The sequence below is a fragment of the Coenobita brevimanus genome, chromosome 63, assembly GCF_032717465.1.
Source record: "Coenobita brevimanus isolate Jiangsu-jjx chromosome 63, ASM3271746v2, whole genome shotgun sequence".
Classification (NCBI taxonomy): domain Eukaryota; kingdom Metazoa; phylum Arthropoda; class Malacostraca; order Decapoda; family Coenobitidae; genus Coenobita; species Coenobita brevimanus.
The window spans coordinates 30,664,909-30,687,119 of record NC_137016.1 but is presented as its reverse complement, the minus strand read 5'-3'; the positions used below and the strand labels follow the sequence as shown (position 1 = coordinate 30,687,119).

Genomic DNA, 22,211 nt, shown 5'->3' with positions numbered 1-22,211 from the left:
CTCCTATACTCTGTCCACGTCTTCCCATATATATATGTATATTTTTTTTTTTTTCAATCTGCAGTTCACGAAGCTTTAGAAAATCATGGGACAAAAACATCAACAACAACAACGACTTTATGAAGATGAAAGAGACCAGCGCTGACAACTTCCTTTATGAGCACCTCAGTCTACAACAGTTTCTTGATTCTAGTTTCTTTTCGACTACATTTTCCTTTTCTTTTTATATATATAGTCTATTTCTATCTACTTTTTACCGTATTCATCAATTGCTGAATCTTTTTGTCATATCCCTAATCCAATGCCATCAATCTAATCACAACCACCTGCAACCATTTCTTAATTCCCGTTCCTTACCTTTCCGCGACTAAATTTTCTTCTTCTTTTGTCAAACCCGAATTCTGTCTTTATACTAACACGTTTCATCTCTGCTAATATATTTCTTCCAAACCCTAATCAACAGCTATTAACCTACCACCCACCTCGCTTACCTCTACATACTCTCTCTCTCTCTCTCTCTCATTATTATTATTATTATTATTATTATTATTATTATTATTATTATTATACAGTACCTATCATCACTGTTTTATTTTCTACAAAGATTTCGCGATATTCACAAGAGTTTTTTCTAACCCATTCACCAACAACTGACCCTCATAAGTTGAATAAGGTTGTATGGTGGTTGTAAGAATGAAATAAAAAATGAAATAAAAAAGGTGTCATCTTAGTGCAGTGAAAAACATCTACACTTGTCTTATTCCTCTCTTTCCATCATAGGTTTTCTCCTTTTATCAGTTCCTCTTCCACCTATCATGTTTACAACATCTCCAATTTTCCTACTTCTCTATCTAGTCACTCCGGTCCCTCTGTCCTTTCTTAGCTTACCTATCAGATCTCCACATCCCCCTACCCTCCTTCATTCATATAACCTCTCCACTTCCCCACGCTACCTATCCCCTCACCCCTCAATTGCGTTACTATACCTCCCTTCACTTTCATCTCTCTCCATCCACCAACCAGCTCCCCCCTTTCCCCCTCCCTTCTTTTTATTCTACCTACCACATCTCCTCATTCCCCTAACACCTCGCCCCCTCCACCTCCCCATGCCACTTATACTCACAGTCCCCTTACTCCCACCCCTCCCCACATACCAACCAGACCCTCTCACCTATCTCCTTCTTCCCCTTCCATATAACTCCCCTCAGTCCTCTTCACCTCCCCCCTCCTCTGCTACCTACCACCTGCCCGACCTCGTCCATCATCATCTACCTGGAATTCCTACCACATTTGTCACCTGCCCTCCTGGTGGGGTGTCGTGCTCAAGAATTCCATACCAATTCCCTTACTACAACCACTGTCTCAAACATGTTCATTGGCCACCCAGGGTACTATCTTCATTGGAAATTGTACCTACGTTGCAACACAGTATTTTTTACCTCTCGCATACTTGCATATGATATCTATCTGTAAACCCCTAATATCCCATTTTCTAATAATCGCGGCTAACCTAATATATGATTAATAGTAAGAGGTCATTTTCTTATTTTGTCTGACACATTATATTCAGGTTATGAAAGACATCACTGTGGAGTTAGAAGCGCATTTCAATTAACTCAGTTCGATGATGACCCTGTTGTCGTATTCTAGTAGCTGCCTGACTTTATACAATTCAGGAGCCTCTCACAGTACAGTGGTTAGAAGTTTTAATGCAAACAACGAAATGCAAGAACTAAAAGGCTGCGTAAATAGACAACATACTCTAAACCATCTTATCTAGATTAATAAAAATTCAGGTCACAGTAAGGAACAGATATGGTTGTAAAAGACCGTGAAAAGTCCGAGACTATGCTTGGGATATGATGTCCTTGGCAGCCGAAACTCCAGAACGCATACAGCCAAAACTATCACACTGGCAAAAATGAGAGGCAGTGCTACCGAAGATGCAGTAGAATATTCAGCAAGAATTAAGACACCTCACCTAACCTAACCCAACTTAAATCTTACCTAACTAAACCTGAACGAGCACAACTCAACTTACCTGATCTAAGCAAACCGCGTCCAACACTATCGTACATAACTCAGCCCAGCTCATCTGTCCTTACCTTATTCTGTCCATATAAGATGCAACCCAACCCAGTCCAACCCAACAAAACACAAACCAAGCCAGACTAAGCTCTAACACAAGATAAGTGCGCTTTGTGAGCGCGTGATGAGCAAGTGAGCGTTTGTACTGTACATAGGCTTATCATTAAATTTCATCTTCGCGTAAACTTTCAACATTTCAGGTGAGGAAGTTGAAAAATCACACACACACACACACACACACACACACACACACACACACACACACACACACACACACACACACACACACACACACACACACACACACACACACACACACACACACACACACACACACACACACACACACACACACACACACACACACACACACACACACACACACACACACACACACACACACACACACACACACACACACACACACACACACACACACACACACACACACACACACACACACACACACACACACACACACACACACACACACACACACACACACACACACACACACACACACACACACACACACACACACACACACACACACACACACACACACACACACACACACACACACACACACACACACACACACACACACACACACACACACACACACACACACACACACACACACACACACACACACACACACACACACACACACACACACACACACACACACACACACACACACACACACACACACACACACACACACACACACACACACACACACACACACACACACACACACACACACACACACACACACACACACACACACACACACACACACACACACACACACACACACACACACACACACACACACACACACACACACACACACACACACACACACACACACACACACACACACACACACACACACACACACACACACACACACACACACACACACACACACACACACACACACACACACACACACACACACACACACACACACACACACACACACACACACACACACACACACACACACACACACACACACACACACACACACACACACACACACACACACACACACACACACACACACACACACGTACGCAATCAACATTTTGAAAGTGAAAAACAATTCGTACCCCGCATGTGTCGGTTTCATAGTGCTTTAAGTCGATTTCATTGTGGATCATGTCAACTAAATTCCTCGGTAAATTCCCTTGGAAAGCTGGGATTCCAAGGGCTTTCTTTGGTCTCGTAAGTAAATATATAACCAAAAACAAAACTCAGTGAATCTACTACCTCCTGAAAGAATCTCATCTCTATCTCACATAGCAGAAAATTTATTAGCCTCTGAAAAGCATCGTGGTCGGGCCGTGTCGGGCCACTCACTTCTCAGCTGAACGTAAACATCTCTTTGCTACGCCTGCTCGCTTCGCTTGCTCGTAATAATCCATCCCATCTCATCCCAATCCAACCAAACCCAACTCCACCCAGTCCAATCCAAAACCAACATAAGCCCCAGTCTTTGCAAATTAGGTCACTCCAGCTGGAATCACCATCTCACAGCAGGTACGGCACCAATAGGCCTATTTCTTTCAGTTATTTTTCTCCCAGCATACTGTCCCACCTTCCCCGAACTGCCCTACCGAACATACGTGCTCTTTAACCCCTTTAATTCCTTCTCTCCGAGGACATTTTTTTTTTTTTCTGCTGTCTAGAGGTTAAGTTATTTTATTCATTTTTTAGGGAAGTACTGCCGAATTGACAGGGTTAATTATGGCCTTTACTAGTCCCATCACCATTAAATATTCTTCCAGAACTATGTAAAACAGTTGTGTGGCAGCATGAATAAAAGAGAAGTCATCGTCCTGAAAGGAATAACACCATCATACTCTAATTCTGGCGCCCCAGTCCCATTCCTCTCACACATTGTATCATTATTCAATTTTCAAACTTCAAATCGGGCAACATTCTTTTCTGCTTATGTTTGCTGATGTCACACGATGATATTCACCTCAAGATAGCCTCCTAGTAGCTAAGAAGTGAACGAAGGACACATCCAACTCATGTAGCCTCGTTCAAAGTCTCAACATGAATAAAATCGCTTGGAGATAGCAAGAATGTGATTAGAGATGTCACGGACTCAAGGGATTGAGATCTAGATGACATACCCTACTATAAAAGGCCTTTCCTGAGCTGAATATAATTTTCCTGAAGTAGCAAGGGACCAATACAAAAGGGATCATCGTACTAAAGGAGTTAATGGACCACTGAAGTTTAGCCTATATTCGTAAGCGGACCATTTAACTGTGTGAAGCTGCGTACACAATTCTGAATCATCACATGACTAACTTTCTTAACATTTCGCATTCTTACACAAAAGGTACCTACCAAGAAATCAGAACTCCTCTAAATATGTTCACAAAAAGATGCCCCGTAAAGTGATGAGAAAATAACAAACGGGCTAAACGAGGCCTAAACATTACATACCAAATACACACTATCATAACACCAAAATCTTAGGTCATTACCAGTTACCTATTTATACAGAATAAGATCAGTGCATTTAATGTATATAAAAAAAAATGTTTTCATCAAAACATCCAACTTCACCATGACCTTCCAATTTTCACAAACGGTGGCAGGGCAGCAAAGGTGAGCCTGAGTTGACGTAGTCCTGGGACCGTATTCGTAAACTGTTTTGAGCTTCAGTTATTAGAAGATAGCTTGTATTACTTCTCAGTTACCAACCACTTCACAACTGATACCGAGTAAATAATGAGGACAAAGAAAAAAGGATCAGCAATAATATTTAAAATCTCATAAAGTTTGTTCATCATAAAAACTGGTTAGAATCCTTCATGAATTCACCCCCTGAAGCTCACCTACAACATAGGAGTCGCAGCTGAGGGTGAAGAATGCAAATAAAGAGGCAAGCCAGTATTACCTGAAGCACCCATCACCACCCACGTCCTTCACTATCACGCATAACTGGCGGGCTGTGTGTGTGGGGGGAGGGATAGGAGGATAACTTGTGAATTGCCGTGTTATTTTTTTTAAGTGTTGTGTAAGTGATGTGATTCTCTCTCTCTCTCTCTCTCTCTCTCTCTCTCTCTCTCTCTCTCTCTCTCTCTCTCTCTCTCTCTCTCTCTCTCACACACACACACACACACACACACACACACAGTGAGAGAGAGAGAGAGAGAGAGAGAGAGAGAGAGAGAGAGAGTGTGATGGTGACAATACAGGATTAGGACACGATATTACATCACCTCTAATAGATGGGTTAGAACACGATATTACATCACCTCTAATAGATGGGTTAGAACACGATATTACATCACCTCTAATAGATGGGTTAGAACACGATATGACATCACCCCTAATAGATGGGTGATGATGGAAAGGTGATGATTACCCCAAAATATTACCTTAATGGAAAATATAGGTTCTACGTCAACTCACAGTATGCCATAAACATCAATCAAATCGACAAAAATGCAAGAGAACACTACTTACTGAGCAGTACAAAAATGCATGGCTTCCGTAATAACTCCAACTATACCCAGATATTTATAACATCTGCAGTATTGTACACTAGGGTACACTTACGCTAATCACTTGAAAGGTTAGAGCAATTTTCCCGCTCCCAAATTTTCACCCGTTTCATTGTTATTTCCGAATATTCTTGCCATAAAAAACTAAGCAAACACAACAACTTCCGTGACCAAAATAAACCTTACAATTCTCCTTGAAGCAGTTTCATAAAAATATACACCGGACACTTTACCTTTTTTTACTACAGTCTCAGTTCATTTTTATAAATCCACCTTCCGTCGTACCACCCTAAGTTCGTTGACTTCTTTTTAATTTCACCAATGCTAGCGAAGCTCGTGTGTGTGTGTGTGTGTGTGTGTGTGTGTGTGTGTGTGTGTGTGTGTGTGTGTGTGTGTGTGTGTGTGTGTGTGTGTGTGTGTGAGAATAAAATAACTACAGTTTTTAGTTTTTAATCGATTTGGACAAAACTTGGTGTAAAGGTTGGGAATCTGTCACGGGGTTGACCTTCTACTTTTGAGGGAAAGAAATTAAAGGTCAGAATCACATGGCAAGGTCAACTGAAACAGTTTCCATCCGATTTAAACCCACGATTGTCGAAAGGTTTAAAGTAAAGCAAGGATAGAGGAATTCGATTTTGAGAACAGTCAAAGGCTAAAGTCACGGAAACGTCAAGTATCTAGGTTACGGGGCAAGGTCAACTCGGACAATTCTGATCTGATTAGGATGAAACCTGGTGGAATGGTTAAGAGTCAAGCGACAATGAAGTACTGCAGTTTTTATATCAACCAGTCGAAGGTCAAGATCTCGGAGCAAAGTCAATTGTTCGGCCCTTAGACCAATTGCTGAGCGTTGGTGCTGCACCGTCTGAGTGCCGCTACTTATTATCCGCCACTTGACGAAGTCAGAGGAGGGTACTGTCATCACTGGGATCAACAAAAATAGGTGGCGCAGAGATTTCGTTTCCTGGCCAGAACTCAGAAAGTGTTCACTATACAGTGGTCTTGATATTTCATATATCTACTTATGTGTCATAGTGAACTGGTGCCTCTTGATAAGCAGAATGCTGTGTCTTTTCTTTTTCTTTCTTTCTTTCTTTCTTTTTATTATTATTATTTTTTTTTTTAGAATAATGAAAAAGAAAAATCTCATATTTCAATGCGACCTGCGCAAGGAATTTGAAGGGCCCAATGTATTTTTATATTAAAACTATGCAACTATTACACCTTGGAGGCAGAAATTGTACATGATAAATGATTATAGGAACATCTAATTATGTATGAAGTTTAATGACTGACCTATTATATATGTAATCATAAAAAATCGTTGCCTAAATCTAAAAAAAAAAAAAAAAGCACGAGTCAATTTCATTGATCCTGCTCATAACTTCCACGGATAAACAACAGAAATTTTAAGATTTAACGTCTATTATACCAAGTGGGGGAGTGAGGGCCGTTATGCGTTTGGTTGGGTGTGCAGGGAGGTAGGGGAAGTATGTGTTTGGTTAGATGGAGGGTTGCAACAGCGTATAGTTGACTACGTTTTTATTTTTGGTACCGCTCGACTTTTTAATTAATTTTTGCAAGTCCATAAAATTGGAAGTATTGTAGCCAATTTCTGTTTCCTATCCCTCTCCCCCCCAAAATGTTGCTTTTCTCCTTTCTATTCTCTGTTCTCATTCCCTTCCCCTCGTGGTCGTGATCCAGGTGGCATAGGAGACTCCGATGTCCTTCATCCTCAGAGGCACAGTTTGCATACTGCACTTTAACAATGTCTTTCATAAGCATACGCGCTTTAACACTGTCTTTCATAATGTCCATATTTATTTAATACTAACAAAACGTATATCAGTGCCATAAAGTGAGATAGTGTAATGTAATGTGCAGAATAAACCGCCAAGGAAGAGGTCTTACGAAGGCTTTATAGCCAAAGAGAATATGAGCCTCAGAGTCATCCCTTTCACCCGCTAAACTGCATTGTCTCATCCACAAAACGACCAATAGTGATTTCCTTCCACTGCACGTATCCAGTTAATCCTATATAGATTGTTACATAGCCTATGATTTCATCATCCTTTGTGTAATTTTAACGCACAGTATGCTGCATGTTTGATCACTAGCGTGTTCTGCCTCAGTCCCCCCCCTTCTACCGTTATAGTAAAGTCGTTCTTTATGTTGTTCAGAGCGGGATTGTCAACTCTTTGTCCCCATGGCTTCATTTGCGCGTCCTTCTTACAAGTTGTATCAAGCTCTGCTGGCCCCTATATAATGAGCTCAGTCTCTGAATCATTGCCACTTAGATCTACTCCTCATTTTGTTCACATCTCTGTCCTCCCCTGTACAATTATTGTTGTGAGTGCTCCGGAAGTCTCCAACCATCTAGCAGCTGTGTAATTTGAGTATAACTGTTATTGCATTTTTTCCTTGTACTGTATAGCATAAGGTGTTGATTTGTAGGCCTAGTGAGTTTTTTTTGTAATTTACGTAGGATTCATTTTGTCAGCCAGTTTTAATACTAATTTGTATCTGTAATAATTTATCTTGCATTAACTGAGCATTACCCAGTGTATTTTCATTTTATCAGGGCTGACTTAGGTAAATTTACTCTTGCTAATTTCGTGTTAATAGAGGCTATTGCAGTTAACCATATATTTAACCTGTTTTTTGCCATTACATTATCCTTATGAGTCCTGAATGTTTTGTTGTTAGTTTGAGCATTAAACTTTAACTTGTAATTTTACCTAACTCTTTTGTTTTGAACCTGGAACTTTACGGGACAGTAGTGACTCTTAGTATTCTCACTTAAAGTGTACATTATCTTTCTCTGTTCCGTAACAAGATATAAATAAAAATTATATTCTAAATTTAAGCGCTAGAAAAAATAATCCTCTAATATAATCCAAATCATTATAAAAGTAATCTAACTCCATAAAGAGTAAAATCGTTAAACCTCCTCCTCCCATCCTTCAGTCGTGCCATTCTCACCTCTCCATCCATCCTATCAAACTTATCACTCTCATCCTGCCTTCCATACCCGAACTCTTACCAGTTCCAACCTTCCATTCATTGTCCATACATGCTATTTTCATCCCACCTTCAATCTCTTCACCAATATCAGTTACTGTTACTCAGTCCATCATTCCACTTTACAGCCACCTTCATTTTAACCTCAATGCAGACCTACCAAACGTTTACCCTCTCGCCGAGTCTTCCTTCACCCACCTCCATCCTTCTCCCGACTACCAACCATCCTCCCCCCCCACCCCTCTCTCTCTCTCTATTTATCTCTCTCTCTCTCTCTCTCTCAGCTTGTATCTTCAGTCTTACACTTTAGTTCCTCTCGCATGCCATTCTCATGCTTTCCTTACTCACGTTTCCCTCCCTGTCTTCCATCTTCCCTCATTCCCTCTCCCATCTCACCCATTACCCCAATATCATCCCTCCCCCATCTCACCCATTACCCCAATATCATCCCTCCCCCACTCTGCTTTCCATCCCCATCCCTCCCTCACGAACTTTCCACCCAGTTCTCAGCCCCCTAACCATCCCCATTTCCCAATTTCCCGCCGTATCCCATTCCCTCCTTCCCTCCATCACTTCCTTCCTCCAACCTCCTACTCATAGCTCCACTCCCAACTCTTCTCCCTGTCCCCCCTCCCAGTGATTTCATCCGTCCCTACCGCTCTCCCTTCTCCCCACCTATCTCCTCATGATTCCATCCACCATACATCCATGATTCCACTGTCCCTACTCCTGTTCCAACCCCGCTTCTCTCATGATTCTGAGTGCCCCTTTCCCCTCTGCCGCACACCCCTCCATCCTCCTATGATTCCTCCTACAGTCATCTCTTTCTCTTCCCTCCAGACACACCCTACCTTTCTCCGTGCCTTCCTACCCACCCTTCCAATATACAACCCAATCCCTACCCTTTCCCATGCTCCTCCTCCCTCTCCTTGCTCCTTCCATGCTCCCAACCTCGTTTTTTGTCCTCCTACCCCTGCACCTCCACCCTCTCTGTCTCCTGCCCCTCTCCTCCCATCCCCCTCCTCATAATCTGCCGGACCAGACCCCAAGTTTATACGCCTCTGACACGCCCTCTGTGACGTCACCAACTAGACCTAAAAAGAAAAGAAGAGAAAAACAACTTCCCCAATCTCATCCTATTAAGTTCCGAAAGAGGTCCTAATTAAGAGGAAAAGTGGTCTTATTTTTCAATCAAGAATTTTTCTACGAAGTTCACTTAACTCTTCCTTTTCGATGACGTCTTCTCTACTGTCTTCTTAGTACGTAATACCTCCAGACGATTTTTAAATCTTTGGAGAATTTTTTCGTTCTGGCACTTTTACTACTGGAGGCCCGTGCTACTACTGGAGGCCCGTGCTAAACTGAAAAAAATCATCCCATGGTAGCCCCAATAAAATGAAGTAAACGTCATCGTAGTGCAGGGGTTCAGTGACCATCATCACCTATTTTTACGCTCTAGTTATTAGTAAGAAGAATCAGTTACAGTTGCTTTACTAGTTTTGTTAACCTACACCAGCCTACTAATATTATCCCTATCTAAGTACCAAACGAAAGTATAGAAAATTAACTCCAGCGCACTATGGGTCACAAATGTATCGGTGCACAGGGGGACCGATGCCTACCGAAAACATTCGAACAACTGAGTACATTACCAACGTCTCACTGTGTATGAACATGTTTATATACACATAATATTTGCTATACGTTTGCATGAAGACATTGCTAGTTGGCGATATGACACCTCCTGACATCCGGGTTACCAACATGTGCTAGGTCGGACACTAATATTTCAGTTACCTTTCCGCGGTCCCAAATGTTTCACGCATATTGTGCACAGATACTTTTGTGACCCATATTACCTTTGTACATCCTTAATGTCATTAAATATTTTTTTCTTGCTCCCATCAGCTTTGGAAAGACCTCTGATAAGTTTAAAGTCAGAAAAATGAAATCTCCATCAGTCCCATCCGTACCAGAACGTTTTACAATTTTTTCTTATTACTACCAAAAGATTTTATTCCACACAGAAAAGACATCTCGTACAAAAAAGGTTCGAGGCCAACTTCATTCCACCTCTCAGTACTTTGACATATGTTATCCTGGGTAACATATTAATTCTTGCTTCCGCCACACGTTTTTATTCAGTCTGGGAAAGACATCAGGTTGTAAAGAGGTTATCCTGAAACACTGATCGCTTCACACTTTTCATTTCGTAATGTTTTATTGTTACTGATGTGGACATTTCATCATTTTGGTATCCGTTTATCCACAGTTTTTCTAATTACGTATCGTACAAACTTCTGAGTAAACGATTATAGCCTGTTTTACCTTCACATTCCGATAAGTTCTACTGCTCATCTCATAATTATCGCCTGTTTACACATTATTCTATCATACGTATAATGTTCCGTGCAAACGATTATACATCATCTTTCCGTTCGGATAAGGTCTGTTGGTCATCTTACTCCCGTCGTTTACTGGTCAGTTTTCTTCGTTTACCTGTATCTATTATTTCAATATTTACGACTATCTTTCAGCGTAAATAATTATAAAGAAACTTATTTCCCATAATTCTGTCATTCATATCAGTACTATCGTCAAAATCATTTTATGTTTGTTCCTAACTTTGCTATTTAAGTACAAACCTTGGAAGGGCCACTCCAACGCACCGCCTTCGTTAGCAGTCCACGTCACGTCTTGTCACCCTCCACACATTATCATCACTACATTTGTCTCCACACGGACTTCCCATAAACCTCCTTTACCTCGCTACCTGGAAATGATGACGCGTTGTGCAATCAAGTGGGGTGTGTTTTTTAGGACCAAGAGTGTATGAAAGTAATAGATGAAATCAATGCAAATTTTTCTCTTTTCAGTTGTTCAATATAGTCATTTTCTAAAACTGCTTTTTATTGTAAAGAGGGTCAACAGAGAAAATGCTCATTTCTCCCGTCTACATGTTGTATATTTCTTATCTTAAAATAATATTGTAATACTGAATAGATATATCCTGTAATAAGGTCAACGAAAAAAAAATACACTTAAAATTTCTCAGTATGGCGGCTTTGTTAATTTGATGACTTGTAATCTGTCCAGCGATATGGTCCATACAATCGACATCAATCCCTTGAAATTAACCAGGCATATATAAAACAAGAAATATTATCCACTGAAACAAAGTTAATCTCAAGTTTACAACAGTGCTAATATTTTGTGGAGACAGCTAAAATATACAGTCCCGAACGTGAAGCCTGGTGGTGAAGTGGTAATAGGCTGCTTTTGTGGTGAAGTTCATGTTCTCTGCTTGTATCTGTTTGGAAAACCTAGACAGCCGGATGGTTTTTAACCGCAAAATGCCACCAGTGGCTGTAACCGTTTATACCGGAACTGGACAGAGAAGCCTGCACGTGGTGGCACAGATATAATCAGGTGGTTCCGCTGTTTGGTTGTACAACGTCCTTCAGTTCCCTCTCTATCCACCAAAAGGAGGATGGAAGACTGTAAAAAGATAGCTTCAGTCTGAAGTCCACTGGATTTGCGTTCAGATAGGCCTGGGGTTTCAAGTGCTGCTAACACTACCACTTATACTGGCTGAGTTTTATGAGGCCTATTAAAACTACCGGTACTCGTGTAACGCTTGACGTCATGCAGTCACGTGCGTTCGTTACAAGTGATATATATATATATATATATATATATATATATATATATATATATATATATATATATATATATATATATATATATATATATATATGCAACGAGGGAAGGAACTGCGTGGGAAGAAACTATGGGTACAGAACGTGGCCTAGTTTTCGCGACCCCGGCCTCTGGCATTTGTTTGTTTCTTTGCCTGCAACAACAGTATAAACCCAACGCAAAACTGCGTCGCACGCATGACCTATCCTACCCGTAGCTCTTCCCTTGGCCGCATTACAAGATCCTGTGTGTTTAAAGTACTCACGTATGTATGCTTGAATGTCGTCATACATGTATGTATGCACAGACATGACGGGATTGACCTTCCGATAAGGCGACACCTTTCCTACCAGACGATATTATCCAGCTTAAGAGAGCACCCTTGTAGTGGAAGGGTTAATAACGCATATCTGACTCCTCCAAATAAATAGCTAATTTTTTCATGTACTGAGTAATGTCATCTGGATTAAAGAAAGGAAAAACGAGTTGAAAAGGTCAAGCATACCAGTACTGAAATACTTATGGTGCAGCAAGCGGGGCTCTTGTAGGTATCCACAAAATAAACTTCATTCCAACAGACGCCTATGATTAATCGGTTTAGCATTTACTGCAACGTGAAACAATGCACGGATGAAGCATTTCTTCCTGTAAATAGGTTACCTTACTGTGGAACACGCTATTCATTTTATGCAGATACATATTCATTCAAGGGTAATTACACTCTATAGATCCTAAATTTGTACGGCAGCCTAGTTAAGAAATTTCTTCAATGTGTGTGTGTGTGTGTGTGTGTGTGTGTGTGTGTGTGTGTGTGTGTTTGTGTATTAATTTAGACACAAATAGAATGACTCATGATCCAATCACATCTGTCTATATAATACTATACAACCTACCAATAACCAGCATTAAAATTAACACGCTGTTTCTTATACCCATCATCAGACTAGTATTGATTCATAAAATGGTTCCGCTGCGGAGCACAATATGTAGATTACATTCCATTTAGCCCCTCCTGTCACTACCTCTCGCTGTTGAGGTGTGAAAACAATTATTCACATTGCAACCCCTAACCATGCTTAAAAAAGAAAACAGTGCGAAGTTCCATTTGCCTGATGGATGGCGGAACAAGGCAACAAAAGATAAGGGTGTCTAAACGTTCACATGAAATTATATGCCCTAGACAAAGGACTATGACGTGATCCATCAAAAGCGAATCTGTCTAGTAACTGCTGTGATGAAACTGTTTGGATATAGAAGTAACGAGATGCATCACGAGAAAAACGACAATCAGTTACAGAGGACTTTTTTACACAATAGAACAGAACGTGATCCATCATGAGAGACGAACCATTGCTGTGATGAAAAACTTGACAAAGGAAAATGACGAGATCCAATTAAAGAAGTACGGCTTACAACTGCTACGAAGGAATATGAGAGACTGTTCATATTTAAAACACTATCGTGATGCATTAAGAGATGAAGACTGCCAATATGGGTGAAAAAATATGTCACGAAATATCTACAACAGGTGCCAGTCACATCAGTTCTCTACTATAAAGAAATACTCCCTTCACTACGGTGTTTTTCCTTCTGTTCAGGCTTCCACCACAAGCTTCAGGGTAGGTTCAATAGTACTTAAGCCCCCTCCAGTTTGAAAAGACTAAAATCCTCCGGAGACAGCAAGAATTAAATAGAGAAAGACATCACAGTGAAGAGGTTCATAACATACTGATTCAAAATTTTACTAAAGTAACTGTGAAAGCAAACTACTGCTTAACTTAAAAACAAATGAGCCAGTCTTATTCTTATAATCAAAGATACCAAGAAATTATTACATGATTCACCTTGAGCTTCGATTACACAGTCCAGCAAAGGCAATAATCTAGCTATAACTGGTTTTACGTATCGATTTTAGAGGCTGCGTATTTGCAATAACTGCTTGGGATATTATGTGTGTTAATTTGGATCAATTGCATTAGAAAACAATAATCAAACATATGCCTCATTTTCTAAAGACAAAGAAACGTTTGTGCAAGAAAAACGTCTCAATAGGCACCATAAAATACACGCTATCTTCAAGAGGAACCTAAACCAAGAAATATGCAACAGAAAACGAATACTGTGCAGTGAAATACTTTGCACATCCATTTGGTGTGGGCTTCATAAGGGTAGGTAGCTATTTGTTTCCGCATTAGTGATTTAAGCATTCATAAAATAAATAAATAAATAAATGTATAAACATAAACATTGTAAAGCTTCAAGCACCCACTGTTGCAGTTTGTAGTTCAAGTTTACAAAAGCTAATTGCATTAATCTACGTACTGTACTGTATTTATCAATGTACTGTCAGATGCCCAATTCCAGAGTTCATCTAGATCAGCCGTGACCCAAGCTCCTCCTAACCCATCACAGCTCATCAACACTCACCCATAGGTTCTACAGACCCTATACCCAATCTTTCAAAGTCACTCTCCCTCATTTACTTCTTCAACATCATCCTTCATCTCTCATTATATTTCAAACCACTGTGTATAAACTACCAGTAACTCCATCGTATATTCATAAAGGCAAAACAGTCGTTCGTGCAGGAGCCAAGCCAACAGACAGCGAGCGGATGCAAATGATTCACGGACCGCATCGGGTTTCTGTAATCCAGCCGTAATGAGGCTTGGAATAGAAGCAGTCGGCCACGAGATCCAGGATTAACTTGTATGCCTTGAGCTACGACCACACCCACGAACACGTTAAAAATAAAAAAAACAAACAAACAAGAAATTATAGAGAATTATATGTAATTATATCATCATCATCATCATCAGCCGTTTAAGTATCTACTGCAGAACCGGTCTATCCCGACCGAAGTGGGGATGATAAAGCCTATGTATCTCTACTAAGTGGCTTAGGCTGTCTGGTTGAGATTGTATGTAGGGTGAGAAGTGCTTGTAAGTGTGACTGTAATGTTGAAGCGGCCTTGGATGTGTGTATAGTCTGTGAACCAAGTGTAATCGGCCTGCGCAAACTGGGTGCAAGGATACTTTTATAGTAAGCGGCACTGGTTCAACCACAGCACCGCTTACGTCCGCCAAAGCGGTACGTGGTCGGAAGAAGGCTCCCAAAGTTTATTACCCTGGCGGGGCGCGAACCCTCGTTCTCCCATGTACGAAAACGCACACTCTACCACATAAATAAATAAATAAATAAATATACTCTAGATACATAGATAGATAGACAGACACACATCTCTCTCTCTCTCTCTCTCTCTCTCTCTCTCTCTCTCTCTCTCTCTCTCTCTCTCTCTCTCTCCAGTGTATAAAATCAAAGTAGTGCAGCGAATTCATCGTAAGAAGCGATTGCTAACCTAGTTTTTCATGTATTGAAGGGTTAACGAAAACTTGAACACGGCGCTTTGATCTCTTTTGGGGCACGAATCAAAGGAAGAAGCAAGCCCCTCGAGGAGCCGCTCCTTACCTGTGTCACTGAGGCTATAAGGCTGCTAAACACTCCACATCCGCCAGTGCAAGAAGGGTGTTATATCAAGCTCTCCGGTAGGCCAGCTGGTTCTTACCTAGAAAAAGAAAATAATAAAATCACAACAAGAAACGTAACAAAACGGGGAACGTAACCCAAAACAAAAAGTACAAGAAAACACGAAGAATAATGAAAGGAACCCAGCAAAATTATAAGTACTGTAAAACAAGACCGATTGTGAAAGTAAAGCAATGGAATTAAAGCACATAAGTTATAGTACATTAAAACAAATCAGACCATTAAAAAGGAGGAAAAAAGTAACGTACGACACCCTAGTAAATACAATACAATAAAATTAAATCAAACAGAAAAACTGGAACCATACTACTAGGCTACACAAAATGAATGCCGATATTCAACTCCCGTGTAACCTTGGGAAGTGGCATGCGAGACTTCGTAGCACATCATCGTTTGCGATATATTTTGAATAATATCCAAACATTCTCTTCTGTATTATTTATATCATTTGAAAATAGACCTATGTTGTATGGCTAACATACAAAGGGACACCGAGGTTTAATGCGCAGAATAAATCGCTATGGAAGTTGTGTTCCGAACTGTCCAAAGCCACTAAGATACGACGGACAGAACACGGGAAGAAACAGATGACGGGGTAGCTATTGAATTTCAAGTAGCAAAAAAATCTAAACACAAAATGTGTTGACAATATATGTATTGCTGGTAGGAGATGATTATAATACAGGATGGTGTTACATGAAGAGCTCAGCGGCACCAGTGTCTACCGTCCAGAAATTCTATTTCCCACATCCCTCTTTGTGTGTGTTACTATCTGCATTTAACCAATGATGACATTCGTTATTCCATCAGTAACTTAACGGTGCAGCATACTGAGCAGTCCCCACTACACAAGATGGAATGTGCGATTTCCAGACCATCCTGTATATACATGAGTAACTGACATGGAAAGCAAACAAACATTTCCTCGGAACACCACACGCAACCGCTGCTTTTCAATCAAGTTCCTACTAACGAACAGATTAGGGTAACCTTTTAAACTCTTTGTTGACTAACCTTTGCCATTTGACTGAGTTTACTGCTGAAAGATACGGCTTCCAGCAATGGCACCAGTGTCTCTGTGAAGCTCCCCTGTCCGGTTACGTATGTGTCCCTCATCTTTCTTTATTCCCCGAGAGCAGAATGGTGGACTGTAGGTGAATGGCAACTCATGCATTCCATCGAGTTCACATCTGTATGAGCCTGGAGCCACAGCAACAACGACTGATCTTGTTAATTACTTCCAGTACGTGCTGCTCACATTAATTTTTCTATTGTCTATTCTCCCATATGCAGTAACCTACTCGTATGACACTACAATAAGCCTATCGTCAACTTAAGTAAAATATGCTCCTCTTTCTCATAATACAACATATCCTTGCCAGGAACCGTACCCAGGCAAATCGGGTAACAGATCAAACTTCTCTCCTCTCACCATACTAGGTTATAGGACTCACAACCATGGAAGTAGATGCGGCAATAAGGTTATCATGATTCAACACTTCACGCCATTGATCAGGAAAGATTCAGTACTCTAATGTGCCCTGTCTATAATAGGCCGTCTTGAGCTATCGGATGCTTTCACACACGATATTGTGAACTCAAGATACTGCAAGACACTCCACTTAGTCATTAAGTTTTATGAACATGACCTATCTATATTCCAGAGACCTTTACATATATATTAATTCATCGTTCATTTTCATTTATTTTACTCCAACAGAGACCTCTACACATATCATACAGGTCTGTCCAGCCTACATAGTCTAATATTAACATTCAGTACCAACTTCAATTATTGCCTCTTCTTTCTTTAAAGCAACAATCACCTAACATTTTTACCCTCACAAAGAGTTATGACAGCAGGGACATCCAACACTCCAAGGGCTGTGTGAGATCTACAGGTTTATTCTAAGCATTAATCCATTCTTTTCCTAATTACTTGAATAATCTACCTGTAAAAACAACTCGCAAACGGAAAATAAAGAGACCACATACAATTCCATATTTTAGAGACGAAAAGTATCAATGACTACAAACTTTCATCTCCAAAAACTGTTTTCTTTTGTAACCTTTTCTTCTAATTCACAGAAGAATTATTCAAAAAATTTCATGTACCTAATCCTCATTAATCAGGTACAACGCTTCCAAAAATTTTGTTTCCCAAATATTATCAGAGCCAAACTTTTCACCAAGCATCGCTTTCTGGTGTATCTGTTTTCCGTTTGCAAGTTCCCAGCTAAAAACATGTAGAGTTAATCTTGTGTTTGAACCGCCCACAATGCAGCTTGTTAGATTCTGAAGCTACAGCTGTGCTCTGTTTTATCACCCCCTCACTCTTCGTACGTAAACCATGCCGACGTCAGCCTGTGTGTTCTGTTCCCCACTTCAGGTCCTAAGTTACATTATTTGTATCCTTTATCCCCTTCTATTAACTTCAGTGTTTCTACAAAACTATTATTCTCTTTCCCCTTGTCCTCACTAAAATTACTTAATCTAGTCTTTCCTCAATTTTCAGTCACTCGTCATTCCCTCTCATTCCATCCTCGTTTTGTATACTCCCTTATTCCTTCTCTCCTTACCATACCCATCCCTCCATCTCCCACCTCTCTTCCTTCTCTCAGTCCTTCCACCCATCCCTTAGTCATACTAAAATCCATTAGCTGTCTTTCATTTCTTTTTTCCCTTTAATTTTCCTTCTATTTTTCCATCCCTACTAGCCTTAGTTTTCTTTGCATTTCTCTCTCCTTTCCCTCCCACAGGATGGTCAGTCAGACACCTCTTATTCCTTCTGAATTCTCATGACAATACCCTACAGCAGAAAAACCTCTCTCTCTCTCTCTCTCTCTCTCTCTCTCTCTCTCTCTCTCTCTCTCTCTCTCTCACACACACACACACACAAAACATTTTATGAACACTTTTCTTCGCATTCTTACTATCTTCATGCAGCCAAGTCACTAAACTTTCATAAACACAACTAGCCTACTTGCCCTAGCTGTAAAAAATGAATATAAAACTTGATTTCATTAAATAATTAATAAACCTGATTTCATTTCGGTAAACTCACATTATATTAAAAGTCTTTGCGCAAAATAACAATTATTGCATTCTAAACCATAACTTTTTGTAACCCTAATAATAATTGCTGATTTTAACTACCGGTATTAGTAAAAGCGATTTAGCTTCTCCACAAACTATTATTCTGCACGCAGCTATATGACACAGCTAAACTGTTATCTAACAATTAACACTTTTGACATTATACAACACTTCACGGTGAACTGAGCAAATGTTAAGTCATTCTTTCCGCTAAAACGTTTTCAAAGATTCTTAAAGGTAAGTTCAATGCACATTAAAAAACCGTAACTCCGTTAAATTATAAACAATATGCACAATAACTGATGGGGTGGGACTCCAGAGACATTTTTAAAAGCTAAAGCATTTTCACCTCTGATGTTTTCCAGTATTCAGCCCCGCTTCTGCACTTAAATTCTGTGCATACAAACTCTGCCCACCACTTATAAATGTACCTGCCGTGCGCTGGCTGTGCAGTACGAACTACACCTTAAAATCAAATAACGGATTGTGATGATGTAAAGGTCAATTTACACCGAGATTAACACATGGAGTAAGGGACACTGCCACTAATTCCACCACAGTGTATACAAATGCCACTTCTTGGTACAGTGAATTGCTAAATATAATTATGATAATAGCCTACCACAGTCACTGCTGCTCTGCGAGTCAAAAAGATTCTCTATGCATACTCAAGTAGAGCTGTTCCCAACGGCACTGAATTGTAATACATCTCTCTGGCTAGAATCAATAGCGCAAGCACGCGCGCGCGCGCGCACACACACACACACACACACACACACACACACACACACACACACACACACACACACACACACACACACACACACACACACACACACACACACACACACACACACACACACACACACACACACACACACACACACACACACACACACACACACACACACACACACACACACACACACACACACACACACACACACACACACACACACACACACACACACACACACACACACACACACACACACACACACACACACACACACACACACACACACACACACACACACACACACACACACACACACACACACACACACACACACACACACACACACACACACACACACACACACACACACACACACACACACACACACACACACACACACACACACACACACACACACACACACACACACACACACACACACACACACACACACACACACACACACACACACACACACACACACACACACACACACACACACACACACACACACACACACACACACACACACACACACACACACACACACACACACACACACACACACACACACACACACACACACACACACACACACACACTTACTTTAGTGTTGTTTCCTTAGAGGAGAGAGAGGATTGCAGATCATACCCTGCCGTGCAATTTTTCTAATTAAAGTACCGTAATGGGAATTGAGAGAAACCGTAGTTGCTTTAACCAAATTTATATATTCTTGTCCAGCTTTGCTTAAGCTATCAGTATAATGATCAGTTTCATTATTTCATTTGTTACTAGGTCTAATCTGTTGTCAACATTCGTTGCCAATTACATTCAACGCTAGAATAGTTACAGAACTCCTGAATATAGCTAACGGATTTGTTTATAACTAAGTTAATTATGCAGTTATGAATTAATCATATTAATATCTGAAATTTATATACAGCTTCTGTCTGATCTAACATTTCTTACTGCAGAAGTTCTTCCGTACTATTTCTTTATCGCACAATGCATGTAAGCTATCGTCTTAATATTCTTGGTACGGATATTTAAGTCGCTTATTAAAACGGGATCCATTCCATTTAAAGTTGGAAACTGACAGGAACAGACGCTTTTCATCATTATGAATGTTATACTTAGCTGCACAGAAAACAAATAAATAGAACTAGGGGCTGCATTACCCATTTCCAAAACGCTTTCTTACTTCTCCCAGACTGTCAACTCTGGGTGAATAACAAGCACAACAATGTAGCCTAATCTACACAACCTGTAACAGAACAACAATACCACAACAGGTTTATATTCCTCCTGTCTGAATATTGTCCTAGTCAAAGTAACTCTGCTCTCTCTCTCTCTCTCTCTCTCTCTCTCTCTCTCTGTCACCTACCCACCTATCAGTCTCTACCAACCTCCACCTCTCCTCCTCTCTCCACTGAACCCCATCTCCCGCCGCCTTTTTGCAGCCCCTCCAACAGACCACAATACACATGGTTTGCGAGCGAGCCAGCAACACGTCCCGCCGGTTCATGGGTCGTTCTCAGCTCACCCAGAGGAGCAGCGTAGTCACCACAGCCACAGCATCTACCAACGGCGATGACAAGAAAGCCTCCAACACCACTCTCAACGACGTATATATTGGGTTTTATGTGCCTCGCGCCTCTCTGTCTCCCTCTATAGCTGTCTCCTTTCTCTTCCATCTCTCAGTCTCTTCCCCCAGCCTCTCATTTTCTGTCTCTGTCGCTTATCCTTTTTGTCTTTTGCGTGTGTGTGTGTGTGTGTGTGTGTGTGTGTGTGTGTGTGTGTGTTTGTGTGTGTGTGTGAATACGATGTTTGATATTTTTCTAGACGTGCAGATAATATTCGTGGTCACTTCGTGTGTGTGCACCTGTGTTGGTGTGTTGGCACATATGCACAGTATTCAACTGCACCTTATTACCGTACTTTCAAGGCACATACTGACTGAAATTTTTAAAATTAATATGTATATATAAAAATAAGTGTCTTTTATGTACAAACTGTGTAAGTAAGGGTATGTGTGGTGTTCCCCATGAGGTGAATGAGTGGCTTATCCTACACGCACCATCAGCTTCATGTATACAACTGCTGGCCTCCATTTTGCTCACAGTAGGCTATACTGGTAAAGCTTTATATCGTTTGTCTAGCAATACTCTCATGTATAATGAAATGTATACATTACTCCATTTATAATATAAATCTATAAGCATCAGTATAACGCCCTCACCATACAACACAGGCAGTATAAATACAGTAGCCACACACAGTATGCACAACCTACATACGGTGTTTAATTATAAACACTCAATACATAATAACGCTAATCTTCAGAACTTATTGTAATTCATCTATAAATCATTAAATATAGTTTTCATTCTAACCTAAATATTAGTTTATTGCCTAATGCGTCATAAAGTTCCTACTACTGCCTTTCCTGTCTAGTCTGCGGCTGCAAAGGGATCGAAATGGAA

General features: G+C 40.5%; 1 protein-coding gene across 1 annotated transcript in view; it reads left to right on the top strand.

Annotated features, from left to right (window-relative positions):
- nompC (no mechanoreceptor potential C) overlaps positions 1–22,211 on the top strand; it is a 323,022-nt gene that overhangs the window by 216,177 nt on the left and 84,634 nt on the right. The window contains exon 4 of the mRNA XM_080275921.1: positions 21,189–21,353. Within this exon, the coding sequence (XP_080132047.1) occupies positions 21,189–21,353 (165 nt within the window). The remainder of the gene's footprint in view (positions 1–21,188; positions 21,354–22,211) is intronic.